This window comes from Larus michahellis, chromosome 1 (genome assembly GCF_964199755.1).
Source record: "Larus michahellis chromosome 1, bLarMic1.1, whole genome shotgun sequence".
Lineage (NCBI taxonomy): Eukaryota > Metazoa > Chordata > Aves > Charadriiformes > Laridae > Larus > Larus michahellis.
The window spans coordinates 110,322,242-110,343,433 of record NC_133896.1 but is presented as its reverse complement, the minus strand read 5'-3'; the positions used below and the strand labels follow the sequence as shown (position 1 = coordinate 110,343,433).

Here is a 21,192-nt window from a genome sequence, read left to right as displayed (position 1 = left end):
TCCTACCCTGAAGAGTCTTAGTCTATTTAGTTTTCTTATGAAAACCAATCTACACGTGCTATTATTTTTACCAACTCTTACAGCATTTTTTCCAGCTATATTGTATATCCTTTGAGATAACAAATCCGTCTCCAACATTCAAGGTGCACGCAAACCATGAAAGGCTACAGCCGCACACTGATTTTGTTCTTTGTTGTTCATTCCATTCATAATAATTCCAGTACTGTATCTGGTTTTTGGACAGCTATTAGCATTATGTTGCTACATTTCACACACTACTTATAACCATGAGGCCCTCTATTCTGACTGGTAATAGTCGGCTTGTAGCCTATTATAACATAAGAAACCAGAATTCTTTCCGTTCCCCCGGTGCATCACTTCAAGTACCTCCAGACTGAGTTTTATTTACACCCCCATTTTGTTTCTCTATCCTAGTTTTCACATATCACCCTGGTGTCCATCTGCAATTGTCACAGTTAGCTCTTTTTCTTTTCTTTTTAATTAAAAAACCAGATCTTCTCAAGTATGAGATTCTAAAACAAAAATACAAAGTGATATGGAAAACTCCTCAATTGATAAAATCCAGCATAAAATAAAAGAACAGCAGATGCTTTCAGATGAAGAATCAGCTTTCATAACAGCAAATAATCACAGAATAATATGCATTTCCAAGTAATACCTGAAGTTCTTTACCAGGATTGGGACTTTTCTCTCGTGTCTTAAGTATAAAAGGACCCTGATAAACTCAGAATTATCTTTTTAAAATAAAATATAGGTCTCATTTTGTAGACTGATTCTGTCGGCTTTTATCATAGAAGGTATAAGAAATAGAATGTCAACCACTATTATACAAAGAGTTGAAAATAGGTTACTTGAACCTTTTATTAGAAAATTTATTGTATTTTTAAAAGTTACTGATTTTAAAATTCTCAACCAATACATTTTCTGATTCTTCAGAAACAACCATTAGAAAAGATTGTGGGAGATGAGTGTTATCTGAACTCCTCATTAGTTTTTCATTTTTCTGTATACAGAACCATTATAATTGCTGTGTTTTGAATCAAACCGTTAAAGAATATTTCATTTAGATTTCTGAAGAAATATTTCAGAGAAGAAACATTTTCTTGGAGGGAATGTCAACAGTTGCAAACACTGATTCAGTGAACAAAGTTGCTAAATTGTGATATTGTTTATGCTTATCATAAGTAATGCTCCAGCTTACTTTATAGAAACCAGATTCTCAAAAATTTGGATTATATGGCTTCCTATGTACTATGACAGGCAGGCAAAACAAGAAGCTAGGACTCATTTCTTAAAAAAACAAAACAGAACTAAAAAGTAACAAACACCCACCCACTCCAGGATTCTTTGACTAAAAAGAAGGATCAAAACCAAAAAGACCACAAGAAAACCCAAACAAAAAATGAGCAGTAGTCCAGACCTACCTATCTCTGAAATTATTGCCTGTCCTTCTCAACTCTTGTCTCAATTTTTAAAAAGCAAAACCTGCTAAGCCTCTAAACCTCGTCTTGTACTTGCTTATACATAAACAAATAGATAGAATACCTGATCATGGCTCTCTGCATACGCAATGTACTTTTCTTCATGCCGTCTGTTTGTTAATGTATGCACAATATTGCCCATATTCCAGTCTTCATCTTTCAGCTCCTTAATTATCTGCAGAAATAAAGAAAAGATCATTGAAAAGTTATTTCTGTTTTAGCTAAAAGCATATTACTACCTTTCTTCATTGTCTTGGCACAGAAATTTCCAAGAAATGGTGAACTGTATTACTTTCCCAGCTTTGGAGCAACGAGCTTTCTCTGATAATCTGAAAACATTTCTTTATTTTGAATCCCACTACAGAAATATAATAACTAGGAAGTTTCGTTTCTCCTGTACTTCCACATATAAGCATGGACCATTGGACTTGCCATGTATCATGAGAATCCTCTGATACAGTGGGCAATGCAATTGCTAGGAGCTCCAAGAGAACACTGCAGCAAAAGCTGAGAAAAAAATAAATATGTGGGCACACAACCTACCTACACATGGTATTGAAAGAAGTCCTGCATTTCAAGTAACCCTGGCATATGGCAGCTACCAACTACAGCTGAAGCGCTGGGCTGTCTGGTAGAGAAGGGATCACTGCAAGACAGCAGTATGCTATTGCCATGGAGTACACAAGAACATGAGAAGGTGCTCAGCACAGGGACTTGCACGTTCCCTGATCTATGAATTCCCGGGCAGTTCCAAAACACAATTGCCAAAGCCTTGGAATACAAAACAAGCTAAGCTTTACATTTTTTTTATCACACTAGCTCCTGATTTTTTAGGAATTCAAATTAAATCCCATTAATAGGAATTTTCTGCCTCATGTGACACTATTTCTTCCCTCTTCTAAACCTAGACCCATTTCAGTGTTAGTCCTTTTTCTGTAGAGCTTTATAGACCTCCAATGATCACTACAACTTAAGTACATACACATAAATATACAGACATAAAAATAAAGGTGATTAAAAGGCAGTAACATCAAGATGGCTAATATGATTCTGTAAAAGGTGACATTCTGATTGTAAGTGGCCATGTACTCCTAAACAGCCTTTTTTTTTTCCCCCCCATTTTAGTAACTCTATAAATTCTGTCCCTGAAAACATTCAGGTCCCTATGCAGCATCATATTATGTAGTAAATCGATCTTTAATGTGAACTAGTACAGTCTCTGTTATGACAATCAGCTTGTCTCACCTACTTTTACAGATCCCTCAGAATTACTTCATGGAACCCTGGAGATCCTTCAGGTCTACAACTGCTTTTAGAAGTTGCCTAGAAAAGTTGTTATTAATAGGTACATACTTAAAAGCTGGAGAGAAGTGACAGCAAGCAGTCTCAAGTTTAATGATGCTCTCCCTGTTGGAAAAGCTAGCATGTTTCTCTTCTGAATGAAAAGAAGGTTTGAAAACCTTTTTCAATCTGCCCTCCACCTCCTAGTTACAGAAGTGAAAGACGCTGAAGATAAGTTAATTTGTTTTTTATTTTAAGCTACTCACTACATTTATTGAAACATTAATGCTCATGTAAAACATTTATTGTTTTCAGATCATCATGATATCCTGAGGGATTTGGATGCAATCTTCTGTCTAACTGAAAAACATTCTCTAAAACATCAGTAGAAGCCTATTGAGATCATTTAGCATTTTATTCCTTTTCTTGTGATTCCCTGTATTAAGGAAAAGGTGATTTAAATCCTTATCATAGTCAATGTTTATTAGTATATCATTGCTCTTGAAGAGCATTTACAGATTTTTCTTTCTTTTTTGTAACCCCACTGTACTGATTGCTGGTGTTTGTATAATTCACATTTACTTTGGTTAAATTTTCAGCTCTATGGTTTGTTTTTTTTTTTTCTTTTAGTATTCATATGCACTTGGTATCTGACAGCTCTCATTTCAGCCACTAATACCTGTGCTGATGCCTGCCAATTGATTTTAACAGGACATTAACAGAAGAGAGACTAAAATTTGTCGATAGGATTCAGAAGTGTTTTTGCATATGCACAGATAGAGAAACATTCCACTTCGAAGAGCAGAACATATTGTTTGAAAAGTTCTCACCTGTATCCACTTATCTGGAATAGCCATGGCTAGTCGATAATCAAAACCCCCTCCTCCCTCTGCAACAGGACGACAAAGAGCTGGCATTCCAGAAACATCCTTAAATAAAAAAAACCACAATGTAATTTACACAGAATTACAATCATTAGTTCAGATTTTGTACCATACAGAAATACTTCTAGAAAACACTATGTAAACCATAAGCAGCTTCACAGACTGACCTGGGCGGGGGGGGAGGAAATCAGTGATCACCCAAATTTAGTTACAGGGAAAAGCATTATAACTTTTCTCATCGAATACTACAAAATATTTTAATAGTGTAGATATTTGAGGGGGAAGAGACCTCAGTAGATGCAGAATTTGAAATAATTAGCTCCCTTGAGTTCCAAGTAATCAATAGAAAGTAGTCAATGAAAGACAAATTAAACCTTCATTTTGTTTATTGATATTTTTGCATAAAGAATGGCATAAAAATAAAAGACTGAATACGAAGCACAGTAAGGAAGAAAAATACAATCTCTGCTCTTTTCCTAAATGCACCAAACCAAAACTATTGATATCCAGCTAGCCCTGGAAAGTGACTTGCTTACTGAATAATTTTCTGGTTTCGTATTGATGGAGGCTGATCATTCTTAAATTTGCAATTCAAAGTCCTTAAAATAAATATTTATTCCACCATTTTACTAGGCATTTATGTCACACAGCGTTTTTTTTCTAAAGTTATCTTATCTGTATAGAAAATGCAAATCTCCAATAACTGCAAAATATCTATCAGTACTCAATTTTATTAACTTACATCAGTGAGAAGCCATTCCACCACAGTGGTTATAGATTAACATACACCTCTTGCATCTACACAAAAGAATTTATTGAATTAAGTTCTGACTAGAACCAGGGATTAATTAGGAAGGTCGTTCTGGTTTTCTGGATTCAATCTAGTTTTCAATCCAATTGCTGCACTAAATTAGCAAAAAAAAAAAATATATATTTGCAATTGAAGATATACAAACATACAAATCTCCCCCACATATTGACAAAAATGCGAGACCAACCACATCATCATAAAGCTCATGGAAGGCATCCTGGCGGGTGGAAGGCAGGGCTGCCATCCAGAGGGACACTGACTGGCAGGAGGAATCAATCAACAGTACGCTTAGGAAGTTCAGCAAGGGCAATTCCCAAGTCCTGCCCCTGGAACAGACTAACGCCTGCATCCGTCCAGGCCGGGGAGCAGGCCTGCTGGGAAGGCCCTGGGGCTCTGGGCCAGCAGCAAGCTGAGCATGAGCCAGCAGCCTGCCCCGGCGGCAGGGACGGCCAGCAGCATCCCCGGCTGTGGAACAGCAAAGCCAGGAGATCAAAGGAGGGGATTATCCCCCTTTACTCAGCAGTCATTGGGTCACGCAGAAAAATGCATCCACATTCCACATGCTGTAAATACCAAACAATGAAGCGGAAATTCTTTCCAAACTTTTAGATGTTATAAAAGGAAGTTCAATAGCTCTCTTAAATCACTCAGAAAGCATAAAAGCAGACTAAAACTCTCCCAGTTAGGCAGGACAAGATGATCTGAAACAAAAGCCTTTCTCTGTGATGCTACCTGGAGGAGGTCTGAGTCTTTGAAAGCCAAATTTTTGGGACGTAAAATTCCAAATTTAATAATTATTTATATCTATATATACAGATTTTTACCTGAACGCCAAAAAAAATATTCAGTGTTAGTTTGTCCAGTATGTTTTCCACCAAATGTAAGCAGCAAATGGCTAAGCATTTGTTCAGACTTTAGTTTGAAATGAACTGCATATAAAAAAAAGTCACAGAAGTAGGGTTTTTTATTTTTATTCTTTTTTTATATACTTCAGGCATGATGTAATTTTACTTAACATTTTTTTCTTCTCATTGTACAAAACTTTAATCACAGCTTTATTTACAAGGCCAATATGAAAAATAAGGATATGGTCAGTAATACCTAAAACTTCAGAATTAAGACAGTGAATATACACAATATTAAAAAGCTGCACAAATGATCAGTTAAATAATTAAGGAATATATAATTAGTTATGGCTAGACAAAAACATTTTTCTCATGTAGCATTAATTCCATCCCCATTATAGGCAACCAGAAATTCTTCATTGCCTTTTGTAATTTTCAATTATGTCAATAGTTTCTCCTGAAATTCTCCTTTAACCATGCAGCACATTGATCAATTCTGTATTCTGTGTAGTGACTCCACCAGGCAGAAAAATGATGTATTGAAACAGAAGCAGTTTTCAACTCAAGCAAGAGAAACTGAAGATACATCTTATTAAAAAAAAAAAAAAAAAAGAACTCAGCCCAGGTAATACAAGCAGACTGAACTCAGAATTTCACTGGTAGGAATGCTTATAATCTAAGACTATCTAGAAAATTAACAACTTTCACTTCACATAAGCCTACAGCTCAATGAAACCATCTCAACTTTATAGTAATTGCTCATCAGATACTGTTTTTGATAGCTTGTTATTAAGCTTTTACCAGTGGCTGCCTATAATACAAAACTTTACTATAAGAAAGAAATGAAATAAAGCAGTATTTTGTTTTCCGAAGATATGTAGGGTACTCTTAAGCAATACAAAAGTTTTATTAAAGATCTGTATAGTCCCTAATGATATCAGATAGATGCAACTTTCTTTCAAACAAAAAGAATTATTTAAACATAACAGAAAAATCCTCAAGGTTTTTTCTTTGTTTTTAAGATAAAGATAAAATATCCAGAAGATGTAACTATTCATACAACTTTAATGCTCTGGTGTTTTATACTATTAAAAATTCCATGCGCCAACAATAATTTTTTTCAGTCAGAAAAGTTTAATTGATCTCAATCAACTCAAGTAATATAGTCTATTTCCTCCCTCAGAAAACCTAGAGAAACTTAATACTACATTTAAATTAGCATACACATGCAACATTTATAGATTTATCACATTTATTTTGAAGGGAAATTGTCAATTATGCCAATATTATTCAAAATATGCAAAACCACACTAGGGCTGTTAATCTTTAGTAACATGAATCACTAGTGACAAATGGCAATCATGCAAAAGCAACAGACTAATAAAACAAATCTCATTACAGGTTCAAGAAGATGAAGCATAAAAAAAAGAAATCCCACATTAATTAATGACCCATTAATGCAAAGAAAATTCCCAAAGTACATATTCCAGTTGTTTTTCCCCACAAGGCAAAGTCTGTCCACTAATATTTCTCAGCTCCTGTCACTCCTTGAGTACCCTAAGTGTGACTTGATAATTAACAGGAAATTCACATCCTAAAGCAAACTGATCAATATTAACGTTATTGAGGATGGCAAATTCTGATCTTACCTCTGCTATAGTTATGCATTCCGGATGCAAGAAATTAATCATGTGGTTGGCCAGCATTAGATAACACAAAGCATCTTCATCCACATGTAGGCCAAAATATTCATTGTAATCTCCACTGAATCCTGTGCCTAATAAAACAGGAAGTTTTAAAGGCCACATCACTTTAAAAAAAAAACACCACAACAATTTTATAAATACCAAGTTTATTCATAATTTCTATCCATATAGCAGCACAACAAGATATTCGCAAATCTGGAGTTTCTGGAGCATTCAGTGAACTTTTACAGCACTATTTACACAGCAACAGAGCTACAACAGGATTGCTCAGATTACAGATGATTAAATTACTTACCAATCCCATGATGGTGATACAACATAGATGTAACACCATCAAATCGGAAGCCATCAAAGCCATAGTCTGCGATCCACATTCTCAAGTTAGACAGAAGGAATCTCAAAACTTCCCAGCTGAAATAACATTAATATATTTTATAAGCTTTAGAAACCTTGGTATCAACTGGAGTTCCTTATACCATGTTCCCCACTTGCATATACGGTATTTGTATTGGACATTTTACCATTTTAATGACTTCCATGTTTTTCATCAGCTTTTTCCTAAGAAGCTTGTCTTCCTTAAATCTTTGTCTTTTACTGCACATATTTTAAGATTGGAGATAGGAGTTTAAGAAAAATTATCAACTATCTATATAGACATCTAAATAGGTTAGTGCTTGAACACATATATTACATTTTAATACCCATACTTGCCACTGTACTTTTCCTTTGCCTCTCAAAAGAGGTTTATACTCTGTGGGAAGAGATCTTACAGAAGTTGAAAGAAAATGATAATAGCTAAGATTTCACCCCCAAGGTTTTATTGATTTACAGCAATTTCTAGGCACAGTCAAAACTGAAAAGCTGTCATCCCCTGCCACCCTGCTCCCAATTATTTACAAATCACATGTCACCAATAGATTACCAAATCACCTACTGTGTTGCAAATTTACACATTTAAAGCAACTTATGGAAATTGAGGTGATTTTTTTGAAATTTAGAACAGGAATGGGGTATAACACACAGACAAAGTACGGACATGAAATCAAAAATATAAAAGAGGTTCCAAAGTGCATAAAGATGTGGGGGCATTTGTGAACAAAATTCCTGTCAAAGAACAAAATAGTTTCAGGAACAGTTTTCCCCACTGTTCATCACCTCCTCTCCCAGGACACTGGCCTCAGTAGCTTCAAAGACCCCTATATCTTGTTTCTACTGTTCACCCTTCGTGCCACTACCCTCTCTGCCACCCTTGGCACAGGCTGCCTCAGGCACAACTCCTGCAAGCTACGGCTCCAAAGAGCTCACCCATCTCAGCCTCACATGAGGTAGTGAAACTTTTTTTGCCCCCATCCTCAACACTTGCCAACGACATGATTTCTCCCTAATCAATTTCCCAACATAGCACAGAGGACATCAGTCAGCATCACTGTTACAGTTTACTTATGCACGTAGTGGCACCAGGCAATGAAGGAGACCCCTTCTAGATTCCACTTTACTTAACAGATGTCAGAGGCAGCAGAGTCATGAGGCAATTATGGCAGAAGGAATAAGCTGCATTTTGACAAAACTAATGTCCCCACATTCCTTCCTCACAAAAACTTCCTTGTATGAAGGATGCTTTAAATCTGGAGTTAGTGGTATTATATGAAAAGATGGGGGAGGCTGCGGACACACTATAAAGCTGGTAAAATCCTGACTTCACCAAATAGCCAATTCTTATTTACTTCAATAGGATTATAGTATTTCTCCACTCTTTGCATTTACCACACACAGACACACACCTGTGCATATGAAGACAGAAATATTACCAAATCAAAACCTCCAAATTTAGGAAATGCAAATCAATGTATTGCCTCGATTCGGCATCTTTTTTGGTCATGCATTACAAGATTTTTTTTGTTCCATCCCCGTGTTCTCCTCCCTCCCACGACAAATCATCCAATTCACAAGATAACACTATACTAGGAAGATCCTCAGGAGCTTGTCTACAGAACCTTTTATGTATTTATTATTGCTTAGGTGAGATGATTTGCAATGAATGAACAATAGAGAGAATGCTCTGATATTGAAAGGAATAGAAAGATACCAAAAGTCCTGTGAACTGCCAAGCTGGTCACATAAAAATATAACTTTGTGCTAATGCTTGCTGTATCTTTTTCTGACCCAGCATCAAATTTGCAAAAGGCTAAGTAAAGTCAAAGCAGTAGATGTACTGCAGTAAAAATACTATCATCTCACACAAGATTAAGATAATGCATGTACAAAGAGCAGATTAATTGCTACAAGCACCAGCCAAACTTAAGTTATTTCTCCTCATTACAGACTGCTTGACTTTATAACCTTAAAGTTCTTAAGATGGTGAAGAGGTTTTGTACATTTGTAAAACATGCCCAGAAGTCTCAAAACAGTTAACAAATGAATTTTTTTCCACCACTGTTGGCAGTGAAGACTGATCTTTGGAAAAAGATGGAGAACCAGTATGAAAATAAGTTGTAATGACTTTTACATGAAAAAGTGACTACAAATAAGAACAAACAAGATTAATTTGTTGAACCAAAAGATTACTTAACAAATTGATGAGATCAAAAACCTGAGTAGGAGCAGCAGATGTTTTCCAACCATCTGATTGCACATGGGAGAGAAGATTGTAAATAAAAAAAATAAACAAACATATTAACTCTGATTCTAGTCTAAACTTGGAAAAAATCAATTTTAGGATAATTTCTAGGAATTATGTCAAATAGTAGCAAACATACTGACTTTTAGAGAGATAACTACACAGCTCCAAAGCACGAGCCAGAGCAACAGGTTTGTGTTTTTTTTTAAACGTGCAAATAGCACAAACCATACAGACATTAATGATTTCATCCAAGTGAATTTGTTTATGGGAGCAGCAGCATTAGAAATAGAAGTTGACAGAAGTAACAAATAACTTTGCAGAATGCCAGTAGAGACCAAAATCATAGCATAATTGAAATACATCCACCACATAAACAATAACTCAGAAACATTTCCAGAAGAAGTCCATTCTTGCAGTTTTACAGGATAGTATTCATTAGGAATGTAGTTTCTTTTGGGCAAAAGCCACATCTTAAATTATATCCTAACAGTTTCTCACACAATGAAACATTCTTTCATGGCATGCATGATCTAAGAGAGGAAATTATATGCTGTATTATCATTAAGGAACAGAATAATTTACACTATAAGAAATTTAAATAATTCTGAATTCACTCAGACATCATTCAAAACAAAGAAGATCTTTGCAGAGAAGTCTTGCTACTTTTTTTTCCCCCCTTAGGGCCAATAGCTCACACATTAAAACCAGATTTCTCAGTTGAAGTAGTGAAATGAGCATACCTAGCTAGATGACCTGGTTTCACAAGGTGATGAGAAGTTTAACAGCTTTTCTCTACTAGGTCAGCAGAAAACCTGTGAAATTGCTTACCAGTCACACTCTTTATTTACTTTTTTTTCCTGCTGCACTAATATAAAAAGCAAAATAATGATTCGCTGTAAGAATTCTAATTCTAATCCGTGATGAACATGAAATATTTGGATGCAAGCTAGTAATGCATTTGAACCAATTAATTTTGTCACTATGGACAAAAAAAAAAATATTGGCTGTACCTAAAACAGTTTGAAGCTGCAATTCTTGAACCACATTAATGTTGACACTCAAACTGCATTTAATATTATGTATTACAGAAAATGTGTGGAACTGCTGACCTTATAAGAATCTAGACTTTTATGATTATTTAACTGTTTTCAATTCTTAGTGTTTAATTAACTTCACACATAATAGCACTGACTTGCTGAAATACTACTTTTCCCCAAAACATTCAACAGCTGATTGGTTTAAATTCTACCAATGGATTGCTAAACATAACAGAGAAGTTGCCACTCAGTCTGGTAACTTTCAGTAAACCTGATGGAGTTATTTTATGAACTAAACATGCACAGTATATCCAGATGTGATACAGAGATGTTCCCCCCCGCCCCCCCCAGCCGTTAACCAGTATACACCAGTCTCTGATCAGAGTGATACAAAAGGGTAACCACTGTTATTCTAATTGGGAAACAACAACAAAAAGAATACACTCTCTGTATTTCAACCTCCTTCATTTACGTGGAGAAGCGATGCCTCGCTGGCCTGATCGGCCAATCCTGCCAAAACCACGGCACCTCTATGTAATATCGTTGCCAAGACCCCGGGTCGCCTCTAGACACAAGGGACTGAAGCAGCACGACAGGTGCCCACTTTTTAGCCAAGGCACAATCCTGACACACTGCTAGACTGCTTTCAATACCTGCACTCCTAATTAAACTGTCCGCCATTCTATGGGAACATACACATTGCCTTCATTCAACAGAATGATACACTCGTTAACAAATCAAAAGAGCTTTTGCTCCGTAATTCAAGCTGCATTATGCCTCCGAAATGAACTGTGCAGACAACAAACACAAAAGAGAGTCATCCTCCTGGGGCATACAATAATCTGTGAGCAGAAGGGATCAGCAGCAACATGTCACTTCCCTTGTATCAATCCCAAAAAGAGACCGAGCAGCAATGATTTAGCTTTTTTCTCCCACAGTAACAACCACAGAGGCACTGATGTAGAGTGCTACTTTTTCTAGACTTTGGATTTCTGAGGGTGCATTGCATGACTGCATCCTGTACAGCCAGAGAAGCAGCAAGCTGTTCTATTTCAGCAATACTAATCTTACTCACGTTTCAAAGTTAACATTTGGACATAAAATAACTTTTAAGGAAAAAGCTTATTCTGAAAACAAGTAATACTAATTGTCAGTAGTGGCACAAATATCAACAGATGAGAAGTTAGAAGTAGACTAAAGCTTTCAGTTTAACATGCACTGAAATTTTAACGTTATTTTAAAATAAACAGAAGACAACTAACAAAAAACTTGAGGACAGAGTCCCCTCCACACTCCAACTTTCAGCTGTAGAAGAATTTAGCTAGGAGAAGTTTTCAGAATGGCTGCAACATTCTTGCAGTATTCTTGAAATATTCTCCACAGTGCCAAAGTATTTTGGGTATTATTAAAAGAAATTAATACAGTGAAATTGATTTTTTTAAATACACCCACCATAAGCAACCAACCCAAAAGACAATCAGTGTGGTCATGATCCCTTTGGTCACGCAGGTCAAGCTGTTGCACTGTGAAAGTGATCCAGGGGCCAAGAGAGAACCTACAGATTAGATGCATGAATTGTAAGGTCTCTCCTTGTCCATCACAATCTGGTACATGGATGAGGCTTGGAATTAACACTTTCAATAGCAGTACTCACACAAAGCTTGGAAAGATGTTACCCATACTGCATAGATCATAACCGCACTTTCCTGGGCAAGCTAATGGGGATAGTTCCCAATTCTTTAAGTCTCCCACTGATACTGGCTCAAGACTTCCTTAACAGGGAGCTTGGATCATTAAAGAAGATTATCTATATCTCTTTCAGCCATACCAATGATATAGAGAGCCAGTTTTCCCCCCCGACACCTCTGAATTTAAAATAAATCTTAGTTTTAGGTCTATCTCCCTGAGCTTTTTTCTCAAGTTTATCAAATATCTTCATTACTACCCCATTGTCGTCTCCCTTCCCACTTACTGCTTACAAACCATTGCTTATCACTTTACCTCTGTTCTCTGCATTGTGAGGTTTTGTTGTTTTTTTTTTTAAATGAGAAACAGATCCATAGCATGACCTTTCTATTTCACTTGACTACATTATGTTTGCTTTGCTACCTGTACAGAATTTGTAACACTGAAAGTAGACAATTTATATACTGAGATACAGCAAAGATGTTGACAGTACCAAACAAAAGACTTGTAACCTTGATCTTTTGTCTGCAAAGCAGCTTTTATCTTTTAAATGACATTTCAAATAAAAAAGGATTAAATGACACAAGTAACAGTACATTACAAATATCCAAGTTTTATCCTTCCTTAAGGTCCAGTATGACACCGAAAACATTACAAGAGTTTCAATCGCAGATTACATAGCTCAGTCTACAAATTTCATGGCCAAACCTCCTTACAGCTAACAAAGTCCTCACTTAGGAAATCTTGATTGACATTGCAAGTTCTCGGGACCCAACGATTGAACAAAGAGGACCCAGAACTGAAGAAGAATGCACATAGGTCACTGCAAGTGGATGGAAGGTTTTGACAAGCCGTAATTGCTATGCAATAAAAACTTTAAAATTATTTGCCTGCTCGGGTTCATGCATGAGTGAATAGTACTCTGAGATCAGTAAGGGAAGAAATACCTACATTAAGGACACATGAAAGAATCTGAATTATAAGGAAGAAGTAACTAAATAAAGAACAACACCATGCATCTGAAATCAGAAAGGACAAGCAAAGCTTAGTACTAAAAGGCATTTGAAAGCTACCAAATCTTAACCTCAGGAGGTACAGCATCCCTCTGAAGCAGCACTAGATTACCTGATTTGCCAAACATTATCTAGGACCAGACACAAATGGGTTAATCACGCTCCTACTGAATCTCAGAGGTCTGCACCAGAACACAGCACATGTTCTCAACTGGTCCGAAGTACAGTCTACCTTAAAGCCAAAAGGGGATGCAGTCCTTATTATGAAAGTCTGAAACACCAGATCAGTAATCAGGATGGGGTCTCGGTATGACCTTGTGATTGTGAAAAACTTTAGTATAAGTTTCCCGTATTCACAGCCAATACTGTGGCCCTTGGGAATATTTTGCTACCTGAAGAGACAATGAGAAAAGCTAACCAGCCCTCATGGACTTAAAGTGAAGACCTACAGCAAGACATGTCATTGCTAATTTATCTTGACACAGTAAGGTGACACAATGTCACACAAAGTGGATGTGACCTGTTAACAGTCCCTCTCAGTCTGTTTCTGGTCAGGTATTTGACTATCAATCACAACATTAAGTCTACCAGCTGTGAGAAGAGCAGTGGTGACAGCAAAACACAGCACTTGTTCAGATCAATGTCTATGAAACCTTCAGGCACGTAGTGATTGGTATCACTTAGCCAGACAGCAATTTCCACTGGGAAGTACAGATCCCTGTGCACAGAACCACAAGAGGTCAGGGCTTTTTGCTTTGCTTTTGTTTCCAACAAAAAGGGTGCTTAAAGCTAGTAATGGTCACTGATACCAGTTTTCCCAGTAGGAGCTGAACTTCTGATGAACTGCTTAAGCAGCTTTCCTTACTAGATAGTTGCCATTCCACAGTTGATTCCTGGAGGAGTGAAGCTTCCAAATGGCTTGAGATCAGGGTAAACAATCTCAGTTTTCAAAGAAATAAGAAAATAGACAGGAGAAGGTAGATGCAAACATTACCACATGTAGGTTTGCCAGTCATGTATTTAAGGAAGTCAAGATTCTACCTATCCATATTCCAGGATGGTATTAGGTCATCTTGAACACAACAGTTCTCAGGCATGTACTTCTCAACTACTAAATGCCTCTCACTCATAGAAAGAATCATATCAAGATGAAAGACAGATGGCCATGGGAACGAAAGACACCACAGACACTTGCTTTCAGCTGTTTTGAGTATTTTTACAGAAGGATACAGATCTTTGGAAAGGACTGATAGGAAAAAATTGCTTTCCATATTTTTACAGGACATTATTCCATTAAGTTGGACTGTATAAGAAGTAAAAATGCTAAAAATAAACCCCAATAGATGACTAGTACCCCACTGTTGTGAGCAATAAGAAAGAAGACGCAGTTGAGAAGCTCTGTTATTTAGAAATCTGTGCTGGAAAGACACTGGAATCCTGCATTTGTAAGATTAAATGAATAGCAAACACATAACCTGAGCACATCTAAATCCAGGAAGAAGGTTTTAGTCTTAGCCACAGAAATTGAGGATTTATTTATGCCATCATAATTAGAAAGCCAATGATACTAGATTACATTACAAGACTATATCAAGTCACAGAAAGACTAAAAGTTTCCCGTAACAATTAAAAATAATGGATACTTTTATCAATACTTGCTGCAGATGACATCTTTGCTTAAGTGTTAACATCCCATCTCCTGAATTAAAATGGAAAAGCTCAGAAGCATTTCAGAATTTCAAGGCCAGTCTTCAGGAAAATGGTGCTTAATTATTTAAGTAGTATTACAAAAAAGTCGCGAGAAGTAGAAGTGAAAGAAGGATTATTTTCAAATTTGGAAGCATTTGTTCAGTGAAGATTTGAAGTCCTTTCACAAACTAAATCATACCAGTTTCTATCAGACAATATAAAAGTTAATACTGGTAAATTAACTGCATACAGGATTGCACAATTATTTCTATACTACCCTCTTCATAGGCAAAACTCCAATTCTGTAGAAGTCACTGACAAATATGTATTTATACTTTTCTATTGAAAAATTCTAATAAACAGAACACCGGCTATTATATAATGATTTTTGTAACATCCATTGATATTCTGAGAATTAAAAGTGAATAAATATACAATACTACGTACTAAGAAATCAAAATAAAGTTGGCAAAATAGTTTTCCTAGTTTAATTAATTAAAAATATTTCATTTAACTATTGCTTTTCATTTTTTTAAGAGTGAACAAGAACAGCAGCTTTGAAGATGCAGAGGATTTTCCATTTTAGTTAAAACTGGAATACTAGAGCGCCACACCATACAGTACCCCTTCTATAAACAGTAATCCTGATCCCTCTAAGTCCAGTGTTATGCAGGGAGAAAGCACTTTCATTCACTATGCTGTAACTAATATAATAGCAATATGCATTTATTCGATTTGATTCATATTCAGTAATTACTTCAGAAAATGATTTCTTAGAAATAGGCACATCCTTTATTCAAGTACCATCAGTAGTTCTGAAGTCCACGAGAAATTCTGCCCCCCACCCACCCCCTGCCTCAAATTCTCCTTCATTTGTTGGCACAAAGCAGCATTATACAGTACTTCAGGAGCTATTGACACAGATGATACAATACACAGTTAAATTAGGGCGACTGAACACGTTTTAAGTAAACAGTGATGGACAGTCTAACATTTTGTCTAGGGGAAAAAAAAAAGATGATAGAGGGTAACTACACCGAATGCTGATTGTCTGCCCATCTAATTCCAAATCAGAAAAGCTATACCCACCATACACACAGACATGTGCACACGCCAAGAATTAGTTACAGCTATCTGAAAACCATTAAGAAGCTTGGATGCATAAAAAGACAAATTTTCTTTGGCAAGTATCAGACCTGGACTCAACCCAGAAAAAGCAAGATTCTGATCCATGGGTCAGGAAGTCATTTTCTCCTCTGAATTTACACATTTTCAAGTGTTTAGAAGTTTGCTCAATGCTTTGGAAAGATCCATCATTTTCATTTAGCAGGTTAATTCTGCATTCACTATCTCTATTGTATTTTGCTAATGAATTAAATTTATTTATGAATATATTCACATGACTTTACTGAAATGCCATTTGCACAAAAATACAAATTTTCTCCTCAAAGGAACTATGGACTATATATAGGTTTATTATATATATTAAGCCACGCAGTGTCCTAGACTTAAAGTTTTCAGGCTAGTCCTATCTACACCTGATAAGAGTAAACTAAATATCAAATAAAACGTTCAGTTAAAAATGGAAGCAATAACTCAAGTATTACTCAGTAAAGGTTATGTCCTGCAAAACGTGCATATAAGAACAGCCTTGGAGGCAAAGCAGATACATACTTATTGTAATGAAATTTAATATTCTTGATGCTTTTTGCTCAGAGGGCTTCCTTAAGGAAATTAGAGGAGAGGCGGGGTGGAGGGGAAATACTGAAGACAGTTACCTACAGTTTTAACAGAGCCTCCAGAACATGTACATTTTAAAATAGAGAATGTCTCAAAAATAAAATTACAAAACCCTTTAAAGTGCTGATACATGGATTTCAGCTATGATTTGGATAACATTAGCACTCATACCACTAATGTTCTACCCAAGTAAAGTATGTAGTAATAAAATAAAAATATTTGAGAACAGGTAGATTTATTTTCTCCCCAAATAAACTTCTTAGCAAATATTAAATTTGTTTAGTCACATAATGAACCCTGCAAATCAACCAACAAAATTTGTTGTTCTGCGACACGTAACTAAATCACAACATTTTTAAAATGTACCATCAGGATTTTGCATACAATTTAATGCAGTTCATGACTTACATAATTGAACCGAGATCTCAAACACTTCAGATTAGTTTACTCTTCACCACTGGGTTTGCTTTCAAATTAAGTGTAGGGTAAAAATAGCCAACGATATATATGAGCTGACTCACGGTCTTAAACAGACCGTTATCCTGAACTTTCTCCATAAAACAGCACCAGAGTTAAAAGGGAACTGGTAAATAATCAAACTTCAAGAGATATTTCAATACTTTGTTGTGAAGTGTTTTTTGTGCACATTCCCTGCCTCAAACATGCAGAAACCAAAGCTACAGCTGACAAAGCACTAGGCTTTCTTTTTGCTGGTGGTAAACACAAAGTGTAAGAACGCCAGCCCAAAAACATCATGCAGTTCAGACATTACAGAAAGCTTCCGAGATACTGACTCCATATCCTGAATGGTAATTTACTGATTTCCTCCCCTGGAAAAGCAGGGGGTAAGGAAAGTTCACTCTTTATACTACTATTAGCTAATACAAAGCTTAGATTACTTCCTCTCACACTTCCAGATTTTATCCTCAGCATAAACAATTGCTCTGGATACAGTCCAAAATGTTCTTTCCAGCACTGCTCAGTTACGTGACAGACAGCATGAAGGGCAGAAGAGTTTGTACAATGAATCTTTATGTTCACAGAAAAAGGAGGTTTCCAGTGGAAGGCTCAGAGAGCCTGAAGATTGCCTTATCTCATCCCTAGCACGAGATTCAGGAAATGACTGCAGAGGTAAGCAGCGATCTGGCAAAACCCATTTACACATGCATCGGTTCCTACTATCTTTCAGCAAGCACAAAATGCAAAGCAGTTGCATTTGCACAAGACAGCACAGATCTGAAGCACAGGGTTCATATTAAATAGGAATCCGTTCTTAAGCACAGCATAGTATTTCTCAATTTCCTGCACTTTTTAAAGTTACATTCTTCAGGAATGTAATTAAAGAAAGATATTAGTTCATCTACTGTGTCAATAGAGTTAAGAACTTGCAAATGTACTGCTTTCTGTTTGCTTCATAAATACTCTTTCATGTAAGAGAACTGGAAAACAGGTTTATATTCAAAGACACTTAGTTTTTATCTCAATTTCTTGCTAGATACTACCGTTTCAGCTATCTAATTCGTACCCCATGAATATTAATACACAAACAATAAGCACATTTACAATAGATTGTTATCGTAACTTTTTTTAGGATATAGTATGTAACAAGATTATTATTTGAACTGTCGCTGGCAAAAATAGCTGCAACATATTTTTTTATTGTTTTACCACTATACTTTATCTATGATTCTATTTTTGAAAAATAAAGCACCAATTTTAAACCTCTTGCAATTTGAACATATGTTTTAACATACCCACTATCTTTCTACAGCAACCTAATTTTTAAGTTCCAAAGACATGTGGGAAAGATACTGCGCCAAAATTGTGCCAAAATTACTGGGAGTTGTACTCCCACTAAGCCACTGAAATTAAACTTTGAAATGGAAACCTCGGATAGTATCTTGAAAATAAATATTCAGAGTTAGAATAATCAGTGTCCTTATATTAGATACAAATTACAGAACACATATAGTACTGCCTACAGCTTATTTGGAAAACTGTTTAAACACAAAATACTCCTCTATACCCCAAAAATTTTTGAGTACTGTACTTGTGTTTTCAAGTCAACACAGAAGTGGAAACTCACAAGACAAGGCAACGGTATGTTTTGAGAGTTTTAAAACCAAGTTATATTGCTGAAAAATACCTGATTAGTGCACCAGAACTTATACATTAATCACAGAACTACAAAATGGTTTGGATTGGAAGGAACCTTAAAGACCATCTAGTTCCAGTCCTCTGCCATAGGTGTTGAAACATCTTTCACCAGACCAGGTTGCTCAAAGACCCATCCAACCTGACCTCGAACGCTTCCAACGATGGGGCATCCACAGCTTCTCTGGGCAACGTGTTCAGTACCTCACCACCCTCATCATAACAAGTTTCTTCCTTATGTTCAATCTAAGTCTACTCTCTTTTGGTTTAAGACCATTGCACCTTGTCCTGTCACTGTAGGCCTTGGTAAAAAGTCTCTCTCAGCCTTTCTTATAAGCCCCCTTGAAGTATTGAAAGGCCGTAGTAAGGTCTTCCCAGAGCCTCCTCTTGTCCAGGCTAAACAACCCCAACTCTTGCAGCCTGGGTTCGCAGGAGAAGTGCTCCATCCCTCTGATCATTTTTGTGGCCTTCCTCTGGACCCATTCTAACAGGCCCATGTCTGTTTTGTGCTGGGCACCTCAGCGCTGGACACAGTACTCCTGGTGGGGTCTCATGAGAGCAGAGTAGGTGGGGGGAAATCACCTCCCTCAACCTGCCGTCCATGCTTCTTTTGATGTGGCCCAGGATATGGTTGGCTTTCCAGGTTATGAGTGCATATTGCCAGTTCATATCCAATTTTTCACCCAGTGTACCCAAGTCCTTCTCTCAGTCAATTCATCCCCCAGCCTGTACTGATACTAGCGATTACCCCAACCCACAGGCAGGATCTTGCACTTGGCCTTATTAAACCTCATGAGGCCCATATAGACCCACTCCCCCAGCCTGTCAAGATCCACCTGGATGGCACCCCATCCTTTTACCCTATCAACTGCACCATTCAGCTTGGTGCTATCTGCAAAATTTCTGAGGGTGCGCTCAGTCCCACTGTCTACATCATTAATAAAGATATTAAAAGGTATCAGTCCCAGTACAGACCCCTGAGGAGCAACACTTGTTACTGATCTCCATTTGAATGTGTTACTCTACCAGTATAGTTCATACACTGGAAATACATACTTACTTTTAACAGTAAGGCTTTTCCATGATATTCAACTAAAATGAAAACAACTGTTCCTATAATAGGTATCTCCTATTTCAGACCATATTTCACAGTGCGACCATTACTGGCCCTGGCTTAAGGGATAGAAGAATGATAGCAACTTTTGATTAAAATATAATTCTGAAGTGGAAACTTCATAACCTTGTGAAAAACAGATTTTATTGTATTTTATCCTGTCCTAGACAAAGAAAACTAAAGCTAAGATTCTCTGAAATATTTTTGAACAAGTTTGCCTTTGCATATATTAACAGTTCAGCATTACAGGCAAACAAGTTTCTCATACCTTGCGCTCAATGAAGACATTCTTTCTAATCAAATCATCTGTTCTTCCAAATTTGGATGATGATGGTGATGTGCTAAGAGCAACTGTAGACGCAACCTGCAGAACATTCATTCCTTCCAGTATGCAATTAATTAGTTTATAAGGATGCTATTCCACAGTACTTTCTATCAGTCACTAGCTTCATTAACCAATGTCGGACAGGCATTAGAACATCCAGCTTAAAGTTGTTTCCATTTATCCATTTCCTGATAGACTTTCAGTTTCCTCCCAACTTAACCCAATGACAAAATAATTACCTTAGTATTTCTTATAATAGTCAAGGTAGATTTTCATCTTTTCCAATGCCCTTATCCAAGAAGGTGGTGGCAAAGGAAGCCTGAAAACATTGATAATGTAAATTTTAGTGTTTCGTAGTTGACTTTTTTTCTTCTCCAAAAAGCATTCACTTTGTAAACAATCTTTGGGCTTTAAGTGTCAACCCCAGAATGGTCATAAGCCCCCAACTACTACTTAGGCTTCGGTTTAAATATTTATTTCCATTTTGTAGGAAGAGAAATATAGAATTTCAGATTGTAGGGTAGTGCAAAAAGCCTAAAAATCTCGAGTAATAAACACTGAACACTCAAACCAGAAGACAGGGGAAGAAAATGCAGCGGAAATCATTTGGGATTTTATTGTTTTTCTCCAGTGTTTGGCTGACTGTTTGATTACTCACATTCACTAGTTCTTTGAACAGAGAGCATCTAGGGAATCTAATGCTAAGAGCCAAATTTCAACAACAAAAGAACTTCACCTATTCTTGTTGTCCATAAGACCAAGTGTATGTTTAGCAATTTGAAAAA

The 21,192-nt window shown here is 36.5% G+C and overlaps 1 protein-coding gene across 5 annotated transcripts in view; it reads right to left on the bottom strand.

Annotated features, from left to right (window-relative positions):
• Window positions 1-21,192, bottom strand: part of GBE1 (1,4-alpha-glucan branching enzyme 1) — a 163,572-nt gene that overhangs the window by 61,745 nt on the left and 80,635 nt on the right. For all 5 annotated transcript variants that reach the window (XM_074599272.1, XM_074599282.1, XM_074599313.1 and 2 more), the window contains 4 exons: window positions 7,325-7,440; window positions 6,973-7,100; window positions 3,614-3,712; window positions 1,567-1,677 (listed from right to left, as the gene is read on the bottom strand). In XM_074599272.1, coding sequence (XP_074455373.1) covers window positions 1,567-1,677; window positions 3,614-3,712; window positions 6,973-7,100; window positions 7,325-7,440 — 454 coding nt within the window. The remainder of the gene's footprint in view (window positions 1-1,566; window positions 1,678-3,613; window positions 3,713-6,972; window positions 7,101-7,324; window positions 7,441-21,192) is intronic.